This window comes from Cetorhinus maximus, chromosome 8 (genome assembly GCF_964194155.1).
Source record: "Cetorhinus maximus chromosome 8, sCetMax3.hap1.1, whole genome shotgun sequence".
Taxonomy (NCBI): Eukaryota; Metazoa; Chordata; class Chondrichthyes; order Lamniformes; family Cetorhinidae; genus Cetorhinus; species Cetorhinus maximus.
The window spans coordinates 59,965,321-59,991,556 of NC_135886.1; the positions used below are offsets into that span (position 1 = coordinate 59,965,321).

Below are 26,236 nucleotides of genomic sequence, written 5' to 3' on the forward strand. Positions count from 1 at the left end.
TTTCCTTTATTTAGATTCAGGACCCTAGTTTTGGATTCAACTTCTTCACTCTCCATCCTAATGAGCAATTCTATCATTTTATGGTTGCTCTTCCCCAAGGTTGTTAATTAATCCTTTCTTATTGCACAATGTCCAGTCTAGGATAGCCTGCTCTCTAGTTGGTTCTTCAATGCATTGGTCTAAAAAACCGTCATGCACACACTCCAGGAAATCCTCCTTCACAGTTTTATTGTTAGTTTGGTTTGTCCAATCTATATGTAGATTGAAGTTACCCATGATTACAGTTGTACCCTTATTGCATGCATTTCTAATTTCCTGCTTAATGCCTTCCCTTACATCTATGTTACTGTTTGGGGGCCAATAGACAACCCCCACCAACGTTTTCTGCCCCTTGGTGTTTCTTATCTCCACCCAAATATATTCCACATCATGATTTTCCGAGCCAATATCCTTCCTCACTATTGCAATGATTTCCTCCTTTACTAACAGTGCTACCCCACCTCCTTTCCCTATTTGTCTGTCCTTCCTAAATAGTGAATACCCCTGGATGTTTAGTTCCCATCCTTGGTCACCCTGCAGCCATGTCTCCGTAATTACAACTACATCATAGCCGTTTATATCTACTTGCGTTGTTAATTCATCTACCTTATTGCGAATGCTCCGCTCATTAAGGTACAATGCCTTTAGACTTGTCTTTTTAACCGTGTTAGTCATCTTAACTTTATTTTACACTATGACCCCATTTGCTTATCGCCCTTGTTTTTTCTGCTTCCACTTTTGCTTCTTACTTTTCTGTCTTTTGTTTCTATCCTTGTTTCCCCCTCCTCTGTTTCCTTGCTCAGGTCCCCATCCCCCTGCCATTCTAATTTAAACCCTCCCCGACAGCACTAGCAAACACACCCCCAGCCGAGGACATTGGTCCCAGTCCTGCCCAGGTGTAACCCATCCTGTTTGTACTGGTACCACCTTCCCCAGTACTGGTCCCAATGTCCCAGGAATCTGAATCCCTCCCCTCTAAACCATTTCTTCAGCCACGTATTCATCCGGTATGTCCTGTTATTTCTACTCTTGCTAGCACTTGGCACTGGTAGTAATCCTGAGATTACTACCTTTGAGGTCCTACTTTTTGCTTTCTGTCCTAACTCCCTATATTCATCTTGTAGAACCTAATCATTTTTAAAATCTATGTCATTGGTCCCAATATGTACCACGACCCTCGTGCCTCTTTCAGCCCCGGGTCCAGCTCTAGCTCTTTTTAAATCTCCGCCAGTGTATGTATGTATGTTGTGTGTGTTGTATGTAAGTATGTTGTGTGGTTGTGCTTGTGTGTATGTGTGTGTGTGGTTGTGTGTGTGTGTGTTTGTGGTGTGTGACAGGAGTGTGTGTGGTGTGAGTGTGATGGGGATCCGTGTGGTTTGTGTGTGCGTTTTGTGTGGTGTGAGTGTGACAGGTGTGAGTGTGTTTGTGTGGTGTGAATGTGATGAGGGTGTGTGTGGTTTGTGTGTGCGAGAGGATCTGAGGATGTGTGTGAATGTCTGCGTGTGTGTGTGTATGTGTTTATGAATGAGTATGTGCATTTGTGTTTGTGTGTCCACCTACGTGTACATCAGTATGGGGGTGTGTGTGTGTGTGTGTGTGTGTGTGGGGGGGGGGGGGGGGGTGGGGGGGGTATCCGTGTGTGTCTAAGTTTGTGTGTGTGTGTTGTGTATGTGTCTGTGTGTGTGTGTGTGTGAATGAGTGTTTGTGTGTGTTTCCATGTTTTTATGTATGTGCAGTGTGTGAGAGTGTCTGTGAGTCTTCCTGCGTCTTAAGTGTTTCTCTCTGTGTGTATATGCATTTGTGTGTATATATATATCTATGTGTGTGTGTTTGTGTTTCTGTATATGCCTGTCTTTATGTGTGTGTGTACGTAGTGTGTCTGTGTTCGTCAATGTGCATTTTGTGATTTGAACAGGTCAGACAGCACTGAATCCACCTCGAGCGGGGACCTGATGTGCTACTGGCAGTGGGGGAGAAAAAGCAGCACACACATATAATCTTCTCTTTGTGGAAACAACACCTCCTAGCCACAGTGTGGGATATTAGTGAGACTGCAGCAGCACGAGGATATGTATTTTTAAAAAAAATTCCGGCACTGGTAAGAGCTGAGCCATTGCTTATTGTGTAGTCTGCTTGCAGTGCTAGTCTGGGCTGCAGCCTGAGCTGAATGCAGTGCGCTCTGTCAGAGGAGAGGGGATGTGTGAATTTGTGATTCCGATTCCAGACAAAATAATAATCAAGGATTGTCTGAAAAAAGTCAGCACCCTCAAACATCAGCATCCAGCTTGTTGGAAGAGTCAGAGTACAATAACCATGGATCTGGAAATGTGTTAATGCAAGGGGGTCTGAATCCGGCATGTCGGAATCGAAACTGAGTCAATATAATTGAAAAATACGTTCTCAGGTTGAACTACAGAAGGGACGGTTCCACAATATGTCTTAGAGGTCTAGCTCCAGAGAATGAAGAGAGAGGGAGAGAGAGAGGAATAACAAGGAGTGCAGGATGGATGAAACCAAATAGTTGCTGCCTGTTATCCAAAGGGTGTTGGGAATTTAATCATTTTGAAAGGTGAGCAGTATTATATATTAGCTTAAAAATCTCTTCCGCATTTGAAAATATTGTAAAACATTCAAACTAGGGGGCAAAAGTTGGACCCCGCTGGGGAGAATAATTCAGGCAGTATTCTCAGAATGTGCCTTTAACATATAATGTCTAGTGAGTCGCGAGTAAGTCCCTCATTAAACAATAACTCAGTGTTTAAATGTGATGAGTTTGATTCTGCCCCCTCAGTTAGGATGTGTTCAGCAAAACACCCTGAAAATAATGTTTAAGATTCAAGTTTAAAAAGATTATGATTTTTTGTTGGTGGGGATTTGGGAGATGGGGGTAGGGTGGGCGGGGGATGTTGAAATTGGATCGAATAAAAATAAAACTGTAATAAATTGTAATAAACTTCTCACAGCTGAGAGAATGTTATGTAGCCACAAGCAGAGAGGCTGCATTCAAAAGATGCGGCTCTAATGATCACTGATCTAGGTGGTTGTTTATAAAGAAATGGAAATCTCTTACAATTGGTGTGCATGTTTCTGCTGCTGTTAGCGCTGGTGGGTTAATTTCTGCAGCTTCCCCATAAATACAGTACATGGCACAGAATGCCAGCCTAGTTTGATTTTTCATTGTGCTTTCCATGGTCGGATATTGATGTAAACATGCAGTAAAAATGATGAGGAATCACGCTGGTGGAGCAAGGTGTTTGTGGTATGTGCATTTGCAGCAGAGGTAGATTTTTTGGTGTTGGATTTGAAGGTTTGGTCAGTTTTAATTGTTCCAGCAGGATAGATATTTTCCCCGTCGCTGTTGCTATGCTTATGTTGTACACATCTGTACCTCGTTGTATTTTGTCACAGTAGAAGCTCAGATGGGCTCATCTGATTGCTTGTAGACGTGGTGCGGGCTCTGAATACACTAGCTGTCAAAAACATTCCGGCCCTCAGAGTTAACAAAAAGTGACCTCCTATCTCACACAATGAAAGCTCTGAACGTATGAGTTCTGACCTTATTCACTACCCGACATTACACGTTTTGTCTTTTTTCTGTTTGGCAACAAAATAAACAACTGATATGATTTACTTTCTAAATGTCTTTGATTTATTTCTTCAAACCAGAAGCACTGACTACACAACAGGCACTACTCATAGTCGTCTCTAAGCAGCAGTGTCAATAACCAAACAGAGACAGCTAGCCAGATGTTTATTTGAAATGCAAAAAATCCCCCCACTGTGCAATTTTGGTAAATGCTGCTCTTGTAGGAGAGATGATCCTTTCATTGGCCTGTTCACAAACATCTGCACATTTACGACAAATCCAAATCTACTTGGTGTAGTAATGAGCTTTGAAAGCACTGTTCAGCACAGGCCAATAACAGAAGCACAGTCATAGTCACGTTGTGGGAGCTGACAAATCACTTGCTTTGGGAACATATTTTCTGTGCCAATCTAATGCAACAGGGCTGTGATGCCATTGATGACATGTTTTGCTGTCACTGATGACACAGGGCTGGGATGCCATTGATGACATGTTTGACGTCACTGATGACACGGGGCTGTGATGTCATTGATATGTTTTGATGTCACTGATGATATGGCTACAATGTCACTTATGTCACATTATGATGTCATTGGTACATGGATGTGATGTCATTGACGCATGACTATGATTTGACTGATGTCACATGGTCTTGTTGTCACTGGGGATAAATTGATTTGATATTATTAAAGGCAGGGCTAGGATTTCACTGATGACACTAGAATGCAATATGACTGAGGGAACATGACAGTGTCTCCACTAATATCGCATGGCTCATACTGGCATCTTTGCTGAGATGCCACTTATGACATATGGATGTGATGTCATTCAAGGAACATCTGTTATAATATCACTGAGGAGACACAAATACAATTTTATTGAAGGCATGAGGCTGTGCTGTACTAACATGATTATGATGTGAAAGATGCCACATTGTATCATAGAATCCAAGAATCATGGAATGGCCACAATACAGAAGGAGACTATTTAGCCTGTACAGCCCATGCAATCTCTCAGCAAGAGCAATTTAAGCTAGCACTACCCCCCTGTCCTTTTCCCTGTGTTGGCACAAACATGTGATGCCAGAAATGATACAAGAATGTGATGTCATTGATTATAATTGGCTATGATATTACTGATGTCACATATCTGTGATTTCACTAATGTCAAATGACTGTAATATCACATGACTGTAATATCACATGACTGTGATGTCACTTGGCTGTGATGTCACTGATGACATTGATATGGCATCAAAGATGACAAATGGTTTGAATGTCACTGATGATATTACGTGGCTGTGATGTCACTGATGGTACATAGGTCTGATGTCATTGCCAGCAGATTGTTATGATGTAATTGATGTCTTCGGGAAATGATATCAATGATAACACATGGCCTTTGATGTCAATGATCAGACATGTCTGTGATGTTATAGATAACATATGACTATTTGTCATCAATGACATTTAGTTGTGATATCAGAGGGGGCCAATAGTTCTGGTGACATTGATGTGGCTGCAATAAATTTTCTGTGACATCATGGCCATATGATGTGACAGATGATACAACAAATGTGAAATTAGCAATGGTACATGACTGTGTAGTCATTGATGACACATGGCTGTAATTTCACTTATGACACACAGGAATATAGGAGTAGAAGTAGGCCATTCGGCCCATCAAAACTGCTCCGCCATTTAATAAGATCATTACTGGTCATCTACCTCAATGTCACTTTCCCCGCATCCCTTGATGTCATTAGTACCTGGAAATTTATCAATCTCTGTCTTGAACATGCTCAATGATTGAGCTTCCATAGCCCCCTGGGATAGACAATTCCAAAGATTCACTACCCTCCGAGTTGGATAGACTTGGGTTGTTTTCGTTGGAGCAGAGAAGATTGAGGGGCGACCTGATCGAGGTGTACAAGATTATGAGGGGCATGGACAGGGTGGATAGGGAGCAGCTGTACCCCTTAGTTGAAGGGTCAGTCACAAAGGGGCATAAGTTCAAGGTGAGGGGCAGAAGGTTTAGGGGGGATGTGAGGAAAAACTTTTTTACCCAGGAGGTGGTGACAATCTGGAATGCACTGCCTGGGAGGGTGGTGGTGGTGGGTTGCCTCTCATCCTTTAAAAAGTACCTGGATGAGCACTTGGCACATTATAACATTCAAGGTTATGGGCCAATTACTGGTAAATGGGAGTAGGTAGGTAGGTCAAGTGTTTCTTACGTGCCGGTGCAGACTCAATGGGCCGATAGGCCTCTTCTGCACTGTGATTCTGTGATTCTGTGAATAAAATGCTCTTCATCTCAGTCTTAAGCAGCCTACCCCTTATTCTGAGGCTGCTCTGTTCCCCTGGTTCTGGACACCACCATCCCCAGTAACCCCCTCCACCCTCTCCCCCCACCCCCAACAGCCAGGGGAAACATCCTCTCTACATCTACCCTGTCGAACCCTGTGTTTTTGTATGCTTCAATAAGATCACTTCTCATTCTTTGAAACTCTAGAGAATACAGGCCCAGTTTCCTCAATCTCTCCTCATAAAACAAATCTCACTATCCCAGGGGTTAATCTGGTGAACTTCCATTGGAGTCCCTCTCTGGCAAGTACACCTCTCCTTAAATAAGGGGACTAAAACTATACACATTACTCCAGGAGCAGTCTCACCAAGGGTCTATACAACTGTAGCAAGACATCATTACTCCTGTATTCAAATCTACTTGCGATGAAGGCCAACATACCGGTTGCCTTCCTAACTGCTTACTGCACCTGCATGCTAGCTTTTAATGAGTTATGAACAAGGACATCCAGGTCCTTTTGGACATCAACACTTCCCAATCTCTCACCATTTAAGAAATGTTCTACCTTTCTGTTTTTCCTACTAAAGTGGATAACTTCACACTTATTCACATTATATTCCATTTGCCATGCTCTTGCCCGTTCGCTTAGTCTGTCCAAGTCCTTTTGAAGCCTCCATGTATCCTCCTCACAACTTACATTTCCACCTAGTTTTATGTCATCAGCAAATTTCACTGTAGAAGACAAAAAAGGATTCCATAAATAGTAGAAAAGCAGGGGGGGAAAGGGAAAGAGGAAAAAACAATCACAATGACTATAGAAAAAGTACTAGGAAAACTAATGGGACTAAAGTTGCCTGGTCCTGATGGCCTGCATTGGAGGGTCTTAAAAGAAGTGGCTGCAGAGAGAGTGGATGCATTGGTTGTAATCTTCAAAATTCCCTAGATTCTGGAAAGGTCCCAGTGGATTGGAAAACCAAAAAAATAACACCACTATTCAAGAAAGGATGGAGACAGAAAGTAGGAAGTTATAGGCCATAGCATTTGACATTTGGAAATCGCTAGAATCCATTATTAAGGAGGTAGTAGCAGGATATTTAGGGAAGCATAATATGATCAGGCAGAGTCAACATGGTTTTGTGAAAGGAAAATCATCTTTGACAAATTTATCAGAGTTTTTTGAGGATGTAGCAAGCAGGGTGGATAAAGGGGAACCAGTAGATGTAGTGTATTTGGATTTCCAAAAGGCATTAGATCAGGTGCCACATTAACGGTTGCTGCATATCTGAAGAAGAGTCATACGGACTCGAAATGTTAACTCTGTTTTTCTCTCCACAGATGTTGCCAGACCTGATGAGTTTTTCCAGCATTTTCTGTTTTTATTTTAGATTTCCAGCATCTGCTGTATTTTGCTTTTATCTCATTTTAGTTCATGGTGTTGAGGATGATATATTAGCATTGACAGAGGATTGGCTAACTAACAGGAAATAACGAGTCAGGATAAATGGATTTTTGATTGACAAGGGAATCAAAGGTTATGGGGGCAGGCAGGAAGGTGGGGTTAAGGCCACAATGAAATCAGCCATGATCTGATTGAATGGTGAAGCAGGATTGATGGGCCAAATGGCCTGCTCCTGCTCCAATTTTTTATGATCTAATGAAATTCACAAATGATAACTGGGCGAATATGATGGAAGACACATGGCTCTAATGTGTCACGGCTGTAATTTACTGGATTATTACATGAATGTAATTTCACTGATGACACATCACTGTAATTTCATGAATTATACTTGGCTGCAGTTTCACTGATGTCACATGGCTGACATTTAATTGAAGACATTTGGCTGTTGTTTTGTTTGTGATACATGGCTGTAATTTCACTGAAGAAACATGGCAGTAATTTGCTGGATGACATATGACCAATTGCATGGATGACACATGGCTGTAATTACACTGATGCCACATGGCTGGAACCTCATTGATCACACGTCACTGTAATTTCATTCATGACTCATGGTTGAAGTATGACTGATGACACATAGCCGAATTTCATGAATGACACATGGTTGTAATTTCACTGAAGAAACATGGTGGTAATCTCATGGATAACACCTGGATATAATTCACTGATGATTGTTGCTATAATTTCATGGATGATAGAAGGGTTTAGTTTCATGGGTGACACATGGCTGTAATTTCACTGAGGACACACGGTTGTAATTTAATTTATGACTCATGGCTGTAACGTCACAGATGTCACATGTATGAAATAACACTGGTGATAGATGGCTATAATTCCATTGTTGAAACATGGCAGAAATTTATTTGCTGACACATGGCAAAAATATCACTAAAGGCACATGGCTGTCTTTTCATTGATGACAAATGGCAGTAGCTTTGTTTGTGACAGTGTGGGCAGAATCATCCCAGATTTGCACAAAGTGCGGTAGCAGGCGAGAAAAAGGATGTTTTACCCATCAGCCACAACCGTGGGTTTTCATGCCATTACATCCCATTCCCGGCGCATCCCGTCTCATTAATAATGCATTCTCAAGAAGCACGTCAGATCACTGGCGGGTCAACCTCTGATTCACCCACTCTTGCCATCACCTAGGGCCTTTAGAAATCCAGGTGCCATATTTAAAGGGTGCCCCTGCACAGAGCGAGCTCTCTCTAAGGGATCAGAAGCTGCTGGGAAGTTATGGCTTCCATGGGAGGAAACAATGTGCCCCCAGATTTAGTGACATCTCCCTCGAGTGCCTACTGGATGGAGTGGAGGCCCACGATGAAGTCCTCTAACCCCGCTCTGGGCAAAGACCAGCAAGCAAGGTGAAAAATCCAGCACAGGAGGCAGTGGCAGCAGTGGTCAGGGCCAACGCCCTGCAAAAGAGGACAGCCATCCAGTGCTGAAAGAGGATGAACGATCTCCTCCGATCCACCAGGGTAAGTCACTCTTCTCATCACTCTCAACTCACTCACTCTCACACTCGCAAACTCAGCACACATCCACAGGGATCTCACTCACTGCCAGTTCAAGAGACATCGCCATTCACTCTCTCACACACACCTTCATCTGCCCTGCAGATCATGTCCCCATCCCATCCATGGCATCACTCACCACCCACACATGCCAGGCATCCTTATTATCTGGCCTGGCAGGCGTCCTGCTTACACTCTCTCCCTCTGTATTCATGCAGGACAAGCTGGCACACGATAAAAGGGAGAGATGCAGACCAGTGGCGGAATGCCCGACATCAAGATCTTCACAGACTTTGAACATAGAACCATCTAGCTGGCCAGCGATGACAGGGACCGGTCCTGTGCTGACGGTGAGGTTGGCGCTGCTCTGCCAAGTGAGGATCCAGCAGTGCAGCATCCGTCAGACAACCATGCTGTGAGTGATGTGTCCCCTTTCACAGGCCACTGCCATGCACTAATTATCTCCCCTTGCTTTCACAGGCACATCTGCCAAACAGCCGACAGAGTCCATGACCCAGGGCATCCAAATAAGCCCCGAAGACACCTCTGAAGAGGAATCTGAAGGCACCCTACCTGAAGTCCCGTCACAGCGCTCACCCACATCCTCCAACAGCGCAGAGACACACACCTCGGTGGGACCTAGCTCTAGGGTAGCTTTGGGGTCAGGATCTCTTGAGCACAACACACTGTCTAATCCACGGCATGCGGCGGTGGGGACCTCCCAGTCGATGGACTGCTGGAGGCCAGAATGTTGCTGAGTCTGAGTCGGATAACGAGCCTCAGATTGGAAGGCACAATGGAGGAGTCCGTCCACCTTCAGGCTGAGGTGATAGCGCCAGCATGCCAATGCACTGAGGTCAACACTGGTAGGATGGTGGCCGCCATGGAGACCTTGGTCCAGGATGTCACTCCTGCACTGCTGCACGGGCTCAACTCCATCGCTGGTGACATAGTTGGCCTCCAACAGTACATACGCAAGAGGGGTGACAGGCAGCTCGATCTCACTCCAACTATCCCTGCCCCTTAAGGAGTCAGCTTGGGGTCCCCGAGCGCCCATAGGGAGGAGGATCCCCAGGTGTACACTCCGAGCCCATCATCCAGCTGACTCCGGGAGTGTCCGGCCCATCCGAATCCCCTCTTCCTGTGACCTCAGCATCTCCAGCTCCACAGGCTGAGGAGGGAGCCACTGCCACACAGCAGGACCCTGAGACCAGGCTGGGGCCCTCCAAGTCTCGGCCATCTAGAGGACGCCCGTCAAGGTCATCACAGACAGGGTGTTGCAGTCAGCAGGCTGCCTCCACCTCCGCTGTGGATGTCCGGGGAGCAGCAAGACATAGTGGCAGGGTTAGGAAGGTTAAGAGGATGTAGTTTCACCTCGTGTGCATGGGCATTAATCGCTTTTACATAATGTTCACTATTGTCAATAAACTCCCAAGAATGTCTCCCTGCCAGTGGCTCCTTGTTCTGATGAGAAGTGTTCATGTCATTCAGATGTGAAACCTTTCTGCACAAGATAAAGACAGGTGTCTCAGTCCAGGGCCTCTTCCCTGTGCCCTGTGCAGCCTTCCCAGCACTCTGATGATGTGGCCTTCACACTCCCTGGATACATTCCTGATGCCTGTACCTCGATGGGTCTTATCATTGCTGCCAGAATGTCCTGGGCCGGCAGTACAGGGTTCCATCATTCTCTGTGTGAGTTCTCAGCACCGTTGGGGTACAGCTGCCCCCCAATCTCATCAGCATGTGTGTCCGCTGACAGTGTGGTCCTGAAGGGTCCGGCTCATGAAGGATGCCAAAGGGTCAGGAGAAGTTAAAGTTTCCCCGCTGCATCTCCATGATATAAGCCTGTTCACAGAGTGCAAGCAACTCACCATCAGCCTAACAAACTATGTGAGGATTTATAGAGTGTCCCCACTGCATGTTGTCATCATCCTCCTGGAATATAGGGACTATGGGTATCTGCTGTGTCTCCATGACAGGAGCATTCTCACAGAGGGTATGTGCGTTGCCATCAGCCAGACTGGAGTCAAACGTTCACAAATGCAAGGTGAGGATGTCAGGACTGTCCTTGCTGCATCATGTCATTATCTTCCACAAATCTTGCGGATATGAGGGCTTCCTGAATGCACCTGCCTTGTCCGTACAAGGTGATGGCCTCATCATCACAATCCTCAGCTTCGTGGACCCCATCATCCTCATCTCCGTCAGTGTCCTCCTCATCAGATGTGCAGCTCTTCCATCTCACCCTCAGCCAGCCCCTCTCCCAGTGTTGGTTGGTTGGTTGCCAGGTTGCAAAGGGCGCAGCAGACGACGACGATGCGTGACACTCTCTGCGGACTGTATTGCAGGGCTCCACCAGACTGGTCCAGGCACCGGAACCGCATTTTCAGCATCCCGATGGTCCGCTCCACCAAGCTGCTGGCTGATGGCAATGTGGTGAGCTGCAGCCTGAGCCTCATTACACCGTCGCTCTGCTGCAGTCTGAGGCTGCCGCACGGGTCTGGACTCTGCGGGTAGCCCTTGTCCCCGAGGAGCCATTCCTGCATCCTCTGTAGACCCTGGAAGACATTAGGGATCTGTGACCTGCTGAGAATGTAGGAGACGTGGAGACTCCCTGGGAACCATGTGCAACCTGCAGGATGTGTTTCTAGTGGTTGCATACCAGCTGCACGTTTAGTGAGTGGAAGCCCTTGTGGTTGATGTAGTCCACTGTGTGAAGCAACGGAGACCTGAACGCCACATGAGTGCAGTCAATAGCACCCTGCACCTGTGGGAAAACTGAGGTCTGGGTGAATCCCAGCGCTCTTGCATCCTGGCTGTCCTGGTCCCAGGTGAAATTCACAAAGTTTTGTGCCCTCGCGAATATGCCGTCTGTGTCATTTTGGATATATTTGTGGGTGGAGGCTTGTGAGATCCTGCACACTTCACCTGTGGAGTCCTGGAAGGAGCTACTGGCACCACAGTTACTTTCATAGCCACTGGCAGTGGATGCCCTCCAAGGCTCTGCGGCGCCAAATCCTTCAGCAGGTGGCATATGAGAACGACCAGTTCTGCAGTCCATTAAAGTGCTCATTAGTTTGCAGTCAGACCCCGAAGGGTGGAAAGCTCTGGAGCACTTGGTGGCACTTTCACCCCTCTCCATTGCTTGAGTGGGCAGATAAGCTAGAGGCCCAACTCCAAGCATGTCAATGTGGCTTCGTCTGAACTGTCTTAGCTGTTGAGGAATGCTCACTTATATCAAGGTTTCACTAATGCATGGCTGCTTCCTTCCTTCCACTGCCCCCCAGCTACCGCATGTGTTTGTGCACTACCATCAGACCGTGCTGCCTGGCCCCCCAACTCGCCCCAGCCCTTGCCCTGGCACTGCACTGTCAGCCAGCTGGGAAAAATCAATTTACCTGTGCCCTCATCTGAACGTGCGGCCTTCATTCCTTGAAGTTGAACGGGCGACCCTCGTGAGTGCTGCACAATGCTAGTGTGTACTCACCTCCTCGTTACCCTCGAAGTTCAACTCGCTAGCTGTACGCCTCTTAATGCTGTTGTGAAACACGTCAGTGAGCAATCACACCGACATGCCCGAGTGATCCAGCATGGGGGGGGAATGATTCCGATGAGCAGGGTTTTTAATGAAAGTCTAAAGTATTGAAATTAGGCTCCTGACGTGCGGTGATGGGAGAGATGGCCTGCCATTGATGGGTGGAGCAGACAATCACAAACTGGTTTCACAATTTGTAAAACAGGTTTTTGGCCTTCCAGCCATATTGTCCGCTCACGCCCTCTTTGACGCCCGACGCCAAGAGAGGTGGAAAATTCCGGCCATTGGTGTATTTTCACTGATGACACAGGGATGTAATTTCATCAATGACACAGGGCTATAATTTCATGCCAGACTCATGGATGAAGTATCACTCATGACACATGGCTGCAATTTCATTGCCGAAACAAGGCTGTAATTTCACTGACGACACAAAGGCACAAAAACCCAGCAGGAAACTGTGGCTAACAAAAGAAGTTAAAGGCAGCATTAGATCCGAGGAAGTGGCTCATAACGTTGTCAGGAAAAGTGGTAAGCCTGAGGATTGGGAGAAATTTAGAACCCAGTAAAGGAGAACCGAGAAATTGATGAAGAAAGGGAAAAGAGAGTATGAATGTAAACTAGTGGGGAACATAAAGGCGGACTGTAAAAGTTTCTTTAGGTATGTGGAAAGACAAAGATTAGAAAGGACAAATTGGGCCCATTGCAGGTGGGGACGGGAGAATTTATAATGGAGAACAAGGAAATGGCAGAGAAACTAAACAATTATTTTGTGTCTGACTTCACATGGGGGAAGATAGCACTCAAAAAAGTAATTGGATTGAAGGTTGATAAATCCCCTGGAGTGGATGAGCTACATACCAGAGTGCTGAGGTAAGTGTCTACAGAGATAGTGGATACATTGGTGCTTATCTTTCAGAATTCATTGGATGCTGGAAAGAATCCTGCAGAGTGAAAATTAGCAAGTATAACCCCACCATGTATAGGGGGAGTGAGGGAGAAAACAGAGAACTACAGACCTGTTAGTTTGATGTCAGGTTCTAGCATGTTCCCTACTATGTGATAACTGGACACTTAGAAATTAATGATCTGATTGGGTTTGCAAAAGAGAAATCATGTTTGACAAACATGTTGGAGTTTTTTGAGGATGTTGCCTGTAGCATTGATAAAGGAGAACCAGTGGATGTGATGTATTTGGAATTTCAGAAGGCTTTTGACAAAGTTCCACACAGTAAACAAAATTAGAACACATGGAATTGGGGTAATATTCGAGCATGGATTCAGAATTGGTTAACAGACAGGAAACAGAGAGTAGGAATAAACGGATCATTCTCAAGATGGCAGGCTGTTACCACAAGGATTGGTACCGGGGCCACAGCTGTTCACAATCTATATCAATGATTTGGATGTGGGGAACAAAAGTAATATTCCCAAATTTGCTGATGACACAAAACTTGGTGGGAATATAAGTTGTGTCGAGGGTTCAAAGTGGCTTCAAGGGGATTTGGACAGACTAAGTGAATGGGCAAGAGCATCACAGATGGAATATAATGCGAATAAGTGTAAAGTTATTCACTTTAGTGAAAAAAACAGAAAGACAGAATATTCTTAAATAGTGAGAGGCTGGGAAGTGTTGATGTCCAAAGTGTTCATGACATCCACCTGGGTGTCCTCGTTCATGAGTCATGAAAAGCTAGCAAACAAATGGAGCAAGCAATTAAGAAAGCAAATGGTATGTTGGCCTTCATTGCAAGGGGATTTGAGTACAGGAGTAAAGATGTCTTGCTGTAGTTGTACAGAGCCTTGATGGAACCGCACCTGGAATATAGGGTACAGTTTTGGTCTCCTTATCTCTTTATCTATTTGCTGTAGCATTAGGGTTGAAAGGGTTAATGTGTGGGACAGCGTAAACAGCACTGATCATAATGATGATGCAAGAGAGACACATGACCAAGAGTCAAGAAGGAGAATGTTTCTAACTTCCACAGAGCAACACCTAGTCATGTATGTCTGTATATAGTTCAGTTTTACCTAATAAACCAGTTATTGTTTAGGCATACCAATATCTCAGCAGTAATTCCTCAGCCAGTCACAACTGATATACAACACTTGCTACAGAGGGAGTGCAACAGAGATTCACCAGGCTAATCCCTGGGATGGCAGGAATGTTTTATGAGCAGGGATTAAGGAAACTGGGCCTATATTCTCTAGTTCTGAAGAATAAGAAGCGATCTCATTGAAACTTACAAAATTCTTACAGGGTGTGACAGGGTAGATGTGGTTAGGATGTTTCACCTGGCTGATGAGTCTGGAACCAGGGGACACAGGGCAGGCCGTTTAATTCTGAGATGGGGAGGAATTTCTTCACTCAGAGAGTGGTTAATCTTTGGATTTCTCTACCCCAGAGGGCTGAGGAAGTTCAGTCATTGAGCATGTTTGAAACAGAAATCGATAAATTTCTGGGTAAAATGACATCAAAGAATATGGAGATAGTGGGGGAAAATTGCAGAGAGGTAGGTGATCAGCCATGATCTGTTTGCATGGTGGAGCAGGCTCGATGGGCTGAATTGTCATCTCCTACTCCTGTTTCCTGTGACACATGGATGTAATTTCACTGATGGCACGTGGCTATAATTTCATGGATGACACATTGATGTAATATAATTTAAGATACATGGCTGTCATTTCACTTATGTCGCATGGCTAAAATATCTCTGAAATTACAGCCATGTGTCATCATTGATGTAATTTCATGGTTGACACGTGGCTGTAATTTCATGCATGACACACAGCTATAATTTCATTCAAGACTCATGGCTAAAGTATCACTCAAGTCACATGGCCGTAATTTCATTAACAAATGCCTATCATTTCATTGATGCCACATGACTAACTATGCTTCAGTTCTGCCGAAGGGCCATGAAGGCTCGAAACGTTAATTGATTTCTTCTCCGCCGATGCTGCCAGACCTGCTGAGTTTTTCCAGGTAATTCTGTTTTTGTTTTGGATTTCCAGCATCCGCAGTAGCTTTTAGCTTTTTGTTTTTATCCACATGACTGTAATGTCACTGATGACACACAGTTGCAATTTAATTTAATTTAATTTAATTTGATGAAAAATGGCTGTAAATTCATTGGTGAAACATGGCTGAAATTGAATTGATGACACCTGGCTATGATGTCATTGTTGTTACATTGATATTTCAACCATGTGAAATCAGTGAAATTACACCAATGCTGACACATAGCTGTACTGACATTGATGGCTGTGATCATGGCTGTGAAAGAGGCCATTCAGCCCATCGTGTCTGCGCTGACTGAAAAAGAAAAAATAAGCTAGCCACTCATTCTAATCCCACCTTCAGCACCTGGTCTGTGGCTTTGCAGGTTACAGAAATTTAGGTGCAAATCCAGGTACCTTTAAATGAGTTGAGGTTTTCTGCCTCCATCACCAAACCAAGCAGCGAATTCCAGATGCCCACCACCCTCTTGGTGAAGAAGTCTTTCCTCATGTCCCCTCCAATCCTTCTACCAATCACCTTGAATCTGTGCCCCTGGTAATTTACTCTTCACTGGGGCAAATGGGACACCCTGTCTACTCCATCCAGGCCCCTCATAATCTTGTACACCTCAATTAAGTCATCCCTCAGCCTCCTCTGTTCCAAGGAAAACAACCCCAGCCTATCCAATCTTTCCTCATAGCTGCAATTTTCACACCCTGGCAACATTCTTGTAAATCTCATCTGTACTCTCTTCTGAGCAATTATGTCCTTCCTGTAATGTGATGACCAGAACCGTACACAAATTTCCAGCTGTGGCCTAACCAGCATTTTATACAGTTCCATCATTACATCCCTGCTTTTGTGTTCAATACCTCACCCAGTAAAGGAAAGCATTCCATATGCTTCCTTTAACCCCTTATCCACCTGTCCTGCCACCTTCAAGGACCTGTGGACATGTACTCCAAGGTCTCTCACTTCCTCTATCCCTCTCAATATCCTCCCATTTATTGAGTATTCTCTTGCTTTGTTTGCCCTCTCCAAATGCATTACCTCACACTTTCCAGATTGAATTCCATTTTCCACTTCTCCGCCCACTCGACCAGACCAATGATATCATTCTGGAGTCGACAGCTACCCTCTTCACCATCAACTACATGGCCAATTTTTTGTCATCTGCAAATTTCCCAATCATGCCTTCCACAGTTAAGTCCAAATCATTAATATATACAACCAACAGCAAGAAACCCAAAGATAAAAACAAAAAACTGCGGATGCTGGAAATCCAAAACAAAAACAGAAATACCTGGAAAAACTCAGCAGGTCTGGCAGCATCGGCGGAGAAGAACAAAGTTGACGTTTCGAGTCCTCATGACGCTTCAACAGAACTTTGTTCTTCTTCGCCGATGCTGCCAGACCTGCTGAGTTTTTCCAGGTATTTCTGGGGTTTTTTTGTAACAAGAAACCCAACACTCAGCCCTGTGGAACACCACTGGAACCCGCTCTCTATTTGTGAAAACATCCATCAACCATTACCTTCTGTTTCCTGTCGCTGAGCCAATTTTGGATCCGACTTCATCACCTTCTCCTGTATCCCGGGCTTTTACTTTTCTGACCAATCAGCCATGTGGGACCTTGTCAAATGCCTTACTAAAATCCTTGTAGACAACATCCACTGCACTACCCTCATCAATCCTCCTTGTTACTTCCTCAAAAAATTGATTAAATTAGTAAGACACGATCTTCCCCTAACAAAACCATGCTGACTATCCCTGATCAACCCGTGTCTTTCTAAGTGACAGTTTATCCTGTCTCTCAGAATTGTTTCCAATAATTTGCCCACCACCAAAGTCAGTTTAACCAGCCTATAATTTTCTGGCCTATCCCTTGCTCCCTTTTTAAACAACGTTTACAGGCTTCCAATCCTCTTGTACCATGCCAATTATTTCAGTGATAACATAATTGTAATTTCACTATTGATACATCCTGTAATATCACCGATGACATATGGCTGTAATATTATTGATGACAAGAGGCTGAAATTTCCTTGATGACACATGGCTATAATTTCACTGAGAACACATTGCTGCAATTTCGTGAACCTCACCTGGCTGTTATTTCATTGGTGAAATATGGTTGGAATTTCATTGATGACACAATACAGTAATTTCATTTGTAACATGTAGCCAAGTGTCATCAGTAACATCATAGCCCTGTGTCATCAGTGAAATTACAGCCATAAGTTCGCTCATGACACAGGGCTGTAATATTATGAACAAAGTATGGCTGCAATTTCACTCATGACACATGGCTGTAATTTCATTTGTGATGCATGCCTGTCATTTTATTGGTGACGTGTGGGTATAATTTTACAGATGACACGTGGCTGTAATTTCACTGACAAAACATTGCTGAAATTTAATCGATGATGTGTGAAAGTTCACTGGTAACACATTGCTGGAATGGGCAGAATCTTGTGCTGTCATGGGTGGTGGGCTTGGAGGTGTGAAGACCATTTACTTAGGTGATGGTGACATAGAGGAACCCTACTGCCTTCCTGCTTCCGCTTTAAGTTCAGGACATGAAGGCCCTAGCTCAACCATCCTGCCCCATCGCCAATTGAGGCCATTAAGTGGCCAATTAAGGACCTCAATCCACCACCACTGGTATTAACCCAGCTTCAACCAGGCCTGCACTCTGCAGCATGCACAACAGCTGCCAGCCTGCGGCAGCTTGTCACATCTGGGTCTGGGGGCGGGGGGAGTGGTGTGCGGGAGGTGGGGTATGGTGAGGATCAGTGCCTGATCGTGGGCCTGGACATCAGGAAAGTGGCCTCACTGAGAGTCACCACGTACCCTGTGGTGCCCCTATCCCCGTGACCCCACACCCACCCCCTCGGCCACATCACTTACCTTTGAACTGGGTGGTTCTGCAATCTAGGACTCCGGTGAGGGTGTTCTTACAGCAGTTGCCATGGCCTCCTGTGCTGGTACTGAGCACAAGGCCAGCTGCCAGCTCTGACTAGGTGAGATATCTGCCCACGATGACCTGATTCCAAAGGAAAGCCCACCTTACCGTTTGAGTGGCATGTGGGTTGGTCGGCTTTCTGGAAAAGCCTCCACTGCCTCAACAAGATTCCAACCAATATCACTAAAGACACAAAGCTGTAATTTCATGAATGACACATTGAATTAATGAGACATGTCTGAAGTATAATTAATTTCAGTCACCATACATGCTGTAACACAAAGGTGACACAGATATACTTTCACTGATGATGCGTGGCTGTATTGTCACTGATGACCACAAGACTGAAATTTAATTAGTGACATATGGCTATAATATCACTGATGACACATCATGGCACATGGCACACAGTGGCGTCCTTCTGTGCTGTAATTCTTTTCTACATTTTCTAAATTTTCTGAATATCTCGAAGGGAGGAATGTGCAGGGATATGGGGAGAGGGTGAGAGAGTGACAGTACATGATTAATCCTTAGGAGAACCAGCATGGACATGATGGGCCAAATGGCCATCTTCTGTGCTGTTAACAATTCTGTGATTCTATTTGAATTCACATGGATTTAATTTCATTGATGGCACATGGCTGGAAGCTTATGAATACAAAAGGACTCAGAGGCCTTAATTTTCAAAGGAATATGAATGAGTTCACGAGGTTGTGCTGTCTCTGGTGACGCATGTTTCTTATTTAATTGGCTGCACATGTTTGTGATTTTGCTCACTTTTCTGTGATCAACGATGCTGAACAGCTCTATTATCAGTCCTGGTGAATGGCTGGGTTATTGATGGGGAGCTGTTTTGTTTGTAGTGTGATAGTGAGCTTTTCTAATATTGATGGAGAACCAATCTTGAACAGCTCTTTTTGATGTAAGGATGTGGGTGTCGCTGGCTGGGCCAGCATTTATTGCCCATCCCTAGTTGCTCTTGAGAAGGTGGTGGTGAGCTGCCTTCTTGAACCGCTGCAGTCCCTGTTGTGTAGGTATACCCACAGTGCTGTTAGGAAGGGAGTTCCAGGATTATGACCCAACGACAGTGAAGGAATGGCGATATGTTTCCAAGTCAGGATGATGAGTGACTTGGAGGGGAACTTCCAGGTGGTGGTGTTCCCTTCTATCTGCTGCTCTTGCCTTCTATGCATTGCAAGTCACAAGTTTTGAAGCTGCTATTGAAGTAACCTTGCCAAGTTGCTGTAGTACATCCTGTAGATGGTAGACACTGCCGTGGTGGAGAGATAAGGGCCCAGAATGTGTGACCTCTGTGGGGTCATACCCTGGAGGTTCTCTAGAAGATGCACTGGGGGACTCCTCCGGAAATATGCATGTAAAGAATGTATAGGAATTGTCTGGGAAGTTTGCACTTCCAATAGGCAATTACCCTGCACTGGGAACCATTGAGACTCTAATTTAAATCAGAGCCTTTGGATGGTTCCAACTCTCTTACCAGAATAGTTACCCAGGAAAAGTTAGAAGAATTAAAAGCACTTTTAATTCCTGGGTAACTGTAGTATTGACCCCCATCCATCCTCCAACACCCCACTGATCATCCTGTATACCCCTTCTGACTGTGACTGCCACTCCTCAGAAGTTCTGGTCCAAGATGTTTAAGGTTTTGGCGCCAATCAAGCGGCTGCTTTGTCCTGGATGGTGTCAAGCTTCCAGAGTGTTGTGGGAGCTGCACTCATCCAGGCAAGTGGGGAGTATTCCATTACACTCCTGACTTGTGCTGTAGAATTCCCAGTCTCTGATCTGCACTTGTTCGCACAGTATTTAGTAAGAGTCACAACAATTGGGCTCGGTACTCCTGGGTCAGGATCAAGGTCCTCCAAGGTTTCCCAGCTGGTCACTGTTCAATGTCACTTTTGCTGAAGAGCTTGCCTGCTTGTCAGTTAAGGCCAGAATCAGTTGGTTATGCAGTGTGCAATTTAAGCACGCAAACTTTATTCCACTGACACTAAAACTGTATAAACTCTCAAGAGAAAGCTTAACTTCAAGAAACAAACTATTTACAGAAAATATTCATGGCCAATGATCCAGATCTCTGTCCTATTAGTGGCCTCAGCTCCTCACCAGTCTTCCCCTCCCCTCCCGTCTCCACAAGGTTTCTCAGACTCAGGGTCTGACTAGGTCTCCAATTTCCCTTCCTGGTTCTCTATTCACCCTCATGGGATTCAAGGTACTCTATTCATGACCTTAATTGGCTCCTGCCACTCGCAACACTTGTCCTTGCTGCTTTCTTTCTCTCTACTTGTCAAAGACACTTCTTCCTGCAGGTTGGGGCCTACAGGAGCTGACCAGTTCCCTTGGTAGATGCTCTTCTCCAACATCACCACCTGCTGCTGGAGCCCCTGCTACATCTATGATGCCTCCTGTATTCGATTAGCCAGTCCACATTCATGCCTGGACTCGCATATGAAGAATTGCTACTGCAGTAGAATTAGGTAAAGATGTCACTGCCCATGGAGACACAGACAAGCAAGGGTGAGCACCTTCAGCAGAAAGAGAGAGAGGAATCCAGCTGTTCAATTTAAACAGCTGGATCCACTCACAAATATTAAACAGATGTGAACAAATACAGGAGTTTGTTTGACCGTCAAGGTGAAGGCCTCTGTTTTGTGGAAAGGTGCAATAGTTGCCAGAGACTTGGGGCTGGATTTTTGTCAAGGATATGGGACAAGAGAGTTGGGAAATTCCCGGAAGCAGGCTTGTGTCTGGCAGATTTGAAGGCCTGCCTCTATTTACTCGGGCATAAACCCAGTTGTATTCATGGTTGTGAGGACCCCTAACCCTTACCCCTCACCCCTCATCCCTCCCACCTAAACCCCATACCCTCTCCATTCCCATACCCGGCTCCCATGCTCCTCCATGCCACCCATGAACCCTCCATGTCCACTCACACAGTATGCACAGGGCACAGAACCAATGAGCCATATGATAGCGCTGGCAAGTCTTTCAAATGCTCATGAAATAATAAAAAAAACAGCCATTCAACATTCCCTTTGAAACACATTGCCCCCTTTTCTTTCTCATAAAATTGTCAATCAAACACAGGCAGTGAAAGTTCCATTGACAAAACACACAGGCATTGAAAAGCCACATCAAAGACGATCAATTTATTACAAGGTAATAAAGCTGCAATCAAACAAAGCTAGCAGCCCCTTTTACAACTGTGTAAGTAAACTCCTGACGTGCTAAGTCCATTAGTCATTCCTGGAGCTCAGTCAAGCATTTATAATGAAGTTGTCTCCCTGGGTGGGGTTCGAGCTGTCCCTAGCTGTGGACACACTGGGCCCAAAGGAATCTGCCTGCCATCCTTAACGGGATGATGAATGCGGAGGCAGTCAATTAGAAGGTTACCTCCCAGAGGATTGTGCTTGTGGGTGTGCTGAGGGCATGGGTGGTCTCAGGACCCCCTTATGGGCCCAGCGTGGGAGTCCCAATGCCTACCAGAAATCCGGCCCATTGAGTTAGCAAACACAATGGATGCAGAAAGAAGGAGAATAAGAAACCAATGGTATCAAGCTTAAGCTTTCAAAGCCTCCTGATTTAAGAAGAATGAAAGACTGAGAAAGATGGAACACTGTGGAAGAAAGGACTTGCATTTCTATAGCACCTTTTGCGACCACAGGATGTTGCAAAGTACTTAAGTCATTGAGGTACTTTTGAAGTGTAGTTACTGTTGTAAATGACTCAACAATTCACACACAGCAAGCTCCCACAAACAGCTATGAAATATTAACCACATGCTCTGTTTTTTACTGATTGGTCAGGGCACCAGGGAGACTTTCTCTACACTATTTCAAAATAGTGCTATGGGATCTTTTACATCTATCCGAGAGGGAAGACAGTGTCCTGGGTTCACATCTCATCCAGACAACATCATCTCCAACAGTATTGCACTCGCTTGGTATTGACAGTGTCAGCCTGGATTATGTACTCAAAACTCTAAAGTGGGGCTTGAACCCATCAGCTTGTGATTCAGGGACATGTGTGTTCATCACTGAGCCGCAGCTGACACTGTGAAAGAATAACCTCAATTGGAAGAAGTGCATTATGTTTTGAATTCAGAATGCTGAGGGTGTGGATAAAAGGGTATAGTGGGATACAGTGTAATTGGTGCACCAGAGGACCAAGAGAAGAAAGCTGGGAGGAGCACTGACCATGATAGCTTTGACTGGACATGGAGAAAAAAGAAGGGCAAGTGAAAAGATGAAATATACGGAACCAGAGGTCAGAGAGTGAATGCCTCTCAGACGAGCTTAACCATGTGTCTTGTCCAGCAACATGGAAGAGACACCATAACGGTCTTTGAGGATGGTTCAAGACTTTAGATTAGTTTTTTTATGTAAAATATATGCACACTGTAGTTCACATAATAACGATCATAGATCACAAGCCAAATGGACATGGTGTGAATAGGTGAAAGTAATGAACCCATCAATGTTCCTGTGGAACCAATAAAGTTTTTTTTCTTTCTTACATAGAACCATAGAAACTAGGAGCAGCAGTAGGCCATTTGGCCCTTCGAGCCTGCTCCGCCATTCATTATGATCATGGCTGATCATCCAACTCAATAGCCTGCTCCCGCTTTCCCCCCATACCCTTTGATCCCTTTTGCCCCAAGAGCTATATTTAACTCCTTCTTAAAAGCATACAATGTTTTGGCCTCAACTACTTTCTGTGGTAGCGAATTCCACAGGCTCACCACTCTCTGGGTGAAGAAATTTCTCCTCATCTCAGTCCTAAGTGGTCTACCCCGTATCCTCAGACTGTGACCCCTGGTTCTGGACTCCCCCACCATCGGGAACATCCTTCTTGCATCTACCTTTCGAGTCCTGTTAGAATTTTATAGGTTTCTATGAGATCCCTCCTCATTCTTCTGAACTCCAGCGAATATAATCCTAATCGACTCAATCTCTCCTCCTATGTCAGTCCCGCCATCCCAGAAATCAGTCTGGTAAACCTTCACTGTACTTCCTCCATAGCAAGCACATCCTTCTTCAGATAAGGAGACCAAAAACTGCTCACAATATTTCACCTGTGGTCTCACCAAGGCCCTGTATAATTGCAGCAAGACATCCCCGCTCCTGTACTCGAATCCTCTCGCTATGAAGGCCAACATACCATTTGCCTTCTTTACCACCTGCTGCACCTACATGCTTACCTTCAGCAACTGGTGTACGAAGACACCCAGGTCTCGTTGCACACCCCCCTCTCTCAATTTATAGCCATTCAGATAATAATCTGCCTTCCTGTTTTTGTTACCAAAGTGGATAACCTCACATTTATCCACATTATACTGCATCTGCCATGCATTTTCCCACTCACTCAGCTTGTCCAAATCACACTGAAGCATCTCTGCATCCTCCTCACAGCTCACCCTCCCACCCAGCTTTGTGTCATCTGTAAATTTGGAGATATTACATTTAGTTCCCTCATCTAAATCATTAATATATATTGTGAATAGCTGGTGTCCCAGCACCGATCCCTGCGGTACCCCACTAGTCACTGTCTGCCATTTGGAAAAAGACCCGTTTATTCCTACTCTTTGTTTCCTGTCTGCCAACCAGTTTTCTATCCATTTCAATATACTGCCCCCAATCCCATGTGCTTTAATTTTACACGCTAATCTCTTATGTGGGACTTTGTCGAAAGCCTTCTGAAGGTCCAAATAAACCACATCCACTGGCTCCCCCTCATTAACTCTACTAGTTACATCCTCGAAAATTTCCAGTCGATTTGTCAAGCATGATTTCCCTTTTGTAAATCCATGCTGACTCTGTCTGATTCTGCCACTGTTTTCCAAGTACTCAGCTATTAAATCTTTTATAATGGACTGTAGAATTTTCCCCACTACCGACGTCAGGCTGACTGGTCTATAATTCCCTGTTTTCTCTCTACCTCCCTTTTTAAATAGTGGGGTTACATTAGCCACCCTCCAATTTGTAGGAACTGTTCCAGAGTCTTTCAGGAGATGTGAGTGTCATTGGCAAGGCCAGCATTTGTTGCCCATCCCTAATTGCCCTTGAACTGAGTGGCTTGATAGGCCATTTGAGAGGGCGGTTAAGAGTCAACCACAATGCTTTGGGTCTGGAGTCACATGTAGACCAGACCATGTAAGGATGGCAGATTTCCTTCGCTAAAGGGAACCTTTAAGCTAAGTGAACCAGATGGGTTTTCACAACAATAGACAATGGTTTAATGGTCACCATTACTGAGACTAGCTTTTAATTCTAGATTTATTAACTGAATTTAAATTCCACCAGCTGCCATGGTGGGATTTGAACCCATGTCCACAGACCATTAAACTCTGAGCTATCAGTCCAATGACATTACCACCACACCATCATCTCCTGATGAATTTGGCTAGCAAGGGTCTCACATAGGCAGACGATGGCATCAAATAGTTGGTTTACTATTTACTTCATTTGAGGTGGCACATGGGTATTGAACCTTGTAAAGCCTATCGGTGCTGTTCAGTCCCTCAGGAGAGAAACTCTCACAAGAAGGAGTAGGAGTGTTAGACTCCTTGCTTGAACAGTGTGTGGACTGAGGAATGTGCTAATTGGAGAACAGAGACAGTAACTAGTCCAACAAATTGAAAGGCAGTCAGCCATGAACCTGTGTGGAGCTGTGTAAATCCAAATTAAAATTTAACAATTCATGAAAAGCATTGCCAAAGATGACAGTAATATTTCTAAAGGGTGAACAGGGCAGAAACTAAAGGATGAGTAAGAGAGAGAATGAAAAGGAGAGTTTGTATAGACTTGTCCATCCTCCACTGAATGTTATTCTGCTTTTGGCTTCTCTGCAGATCACCGCCCCACGTGAGCTTGCTGATACTGGGAACAGACTCAGGACATGGCTGAACAAGTTTTGGGATTCTTCGTACTCTATAGCCTCCTCGTGATAGCTCTTCTTTCCAAGACCAGCCTCACTATGCACGGGTAAGTGGCTGCACTGTACATTTCATTTTCATACAAGGGTCACTCAGTAGGTAGCTAGCAGATTTGATTCTTCTCGAATGTGTGAGGAAGACAACAGACAGAGTCAGCAGTCTATTATCATGGGGTTTTGTTCTAAGTGATTTGGGATCTTCTATTTCATTTCCTACTTTGAATCTTCTATTTTTTCTCCTCCTCTTGTTTCTCTTATTCTTGAGTTTGGGGCGGCCCTGATACCAGCAGGTAACCTACACCATCATGCCAAATGTTCAAATGTGTCAGGCAAATTCTGAGGCGTAGATTTTGTCACTGCTTTCAGCATATTGGCAGCAGTGGAACAGTGTGGAGAATTCTTCCAGTGAGGAAATTTAAATAGCTTGGCTGGAGTTTCCTTGTCTTCCGGAATGATTTGATGATGGCTCCCGAGGATCCCCATTGGCTTTGTTTACATGCGGCTGCCTGTCAGCCAGCAGCTCTGAGGCAAGAGCTTCCTGGTTTGAAGTTTCAGCTGGCTGTTTGAGAGACAGCAGTGGGCAAGATCAGCTGATATTGGCCAAAGTGAGGAGTTCCTGAGAGCAAAGAGTTTGCAGATCTTGAAGATTTCTGAAGATAGGCAACATTTTGTTTTACCCCATTCGACTGTGGGCTTCTGAATGCTTCTGAAAGTCAGTGTCCTCAAAAGAAATACTGCTCACAGTAAGACTGAGTCTGAATTTGTCCAGTATCTTTAAGAGGTGTAAACTTGTCAATGTTGAAGTTCAAGAGGGCATACTAGTGAAAAACAACACGCTGTTTGTATGTAGGTATAAACAAGCAATTAAGAAGGTAAATGG

The 26,236-nt window shown here is 44.8% G+C and overlaps 1 protein-coding gene across 1 annotated transcript in view; it reads left to right on the top strand.

The window, feature by feature from the left end:
- Nucleotides 1–2,143: 2,143 nt before the first annotated feature.
- LOC144683662 (gamma-aminobutyric acid receptor subunit alpha-3-like) overlaps nt 2,144–26,236 on the top strand; it is a 590,228-nt gene continuing 566,135 nt past the window's right edge. Inside the window, exons 1-2 of the mRNA XM_078546915.1 lie at nt 2,144–2,608; nt 25,274–25,406. Coding sequence (XP_078403041.1) covers nt 25,321–25,406 — 86 coding nt within the window. The 5' untranslated portion in view covers nt 2,144–2,608; nt 25,274–25,320. The remainder of the gene's footprint in view (nt 2,609–25,273; nt 25,407–26,236) is intronic.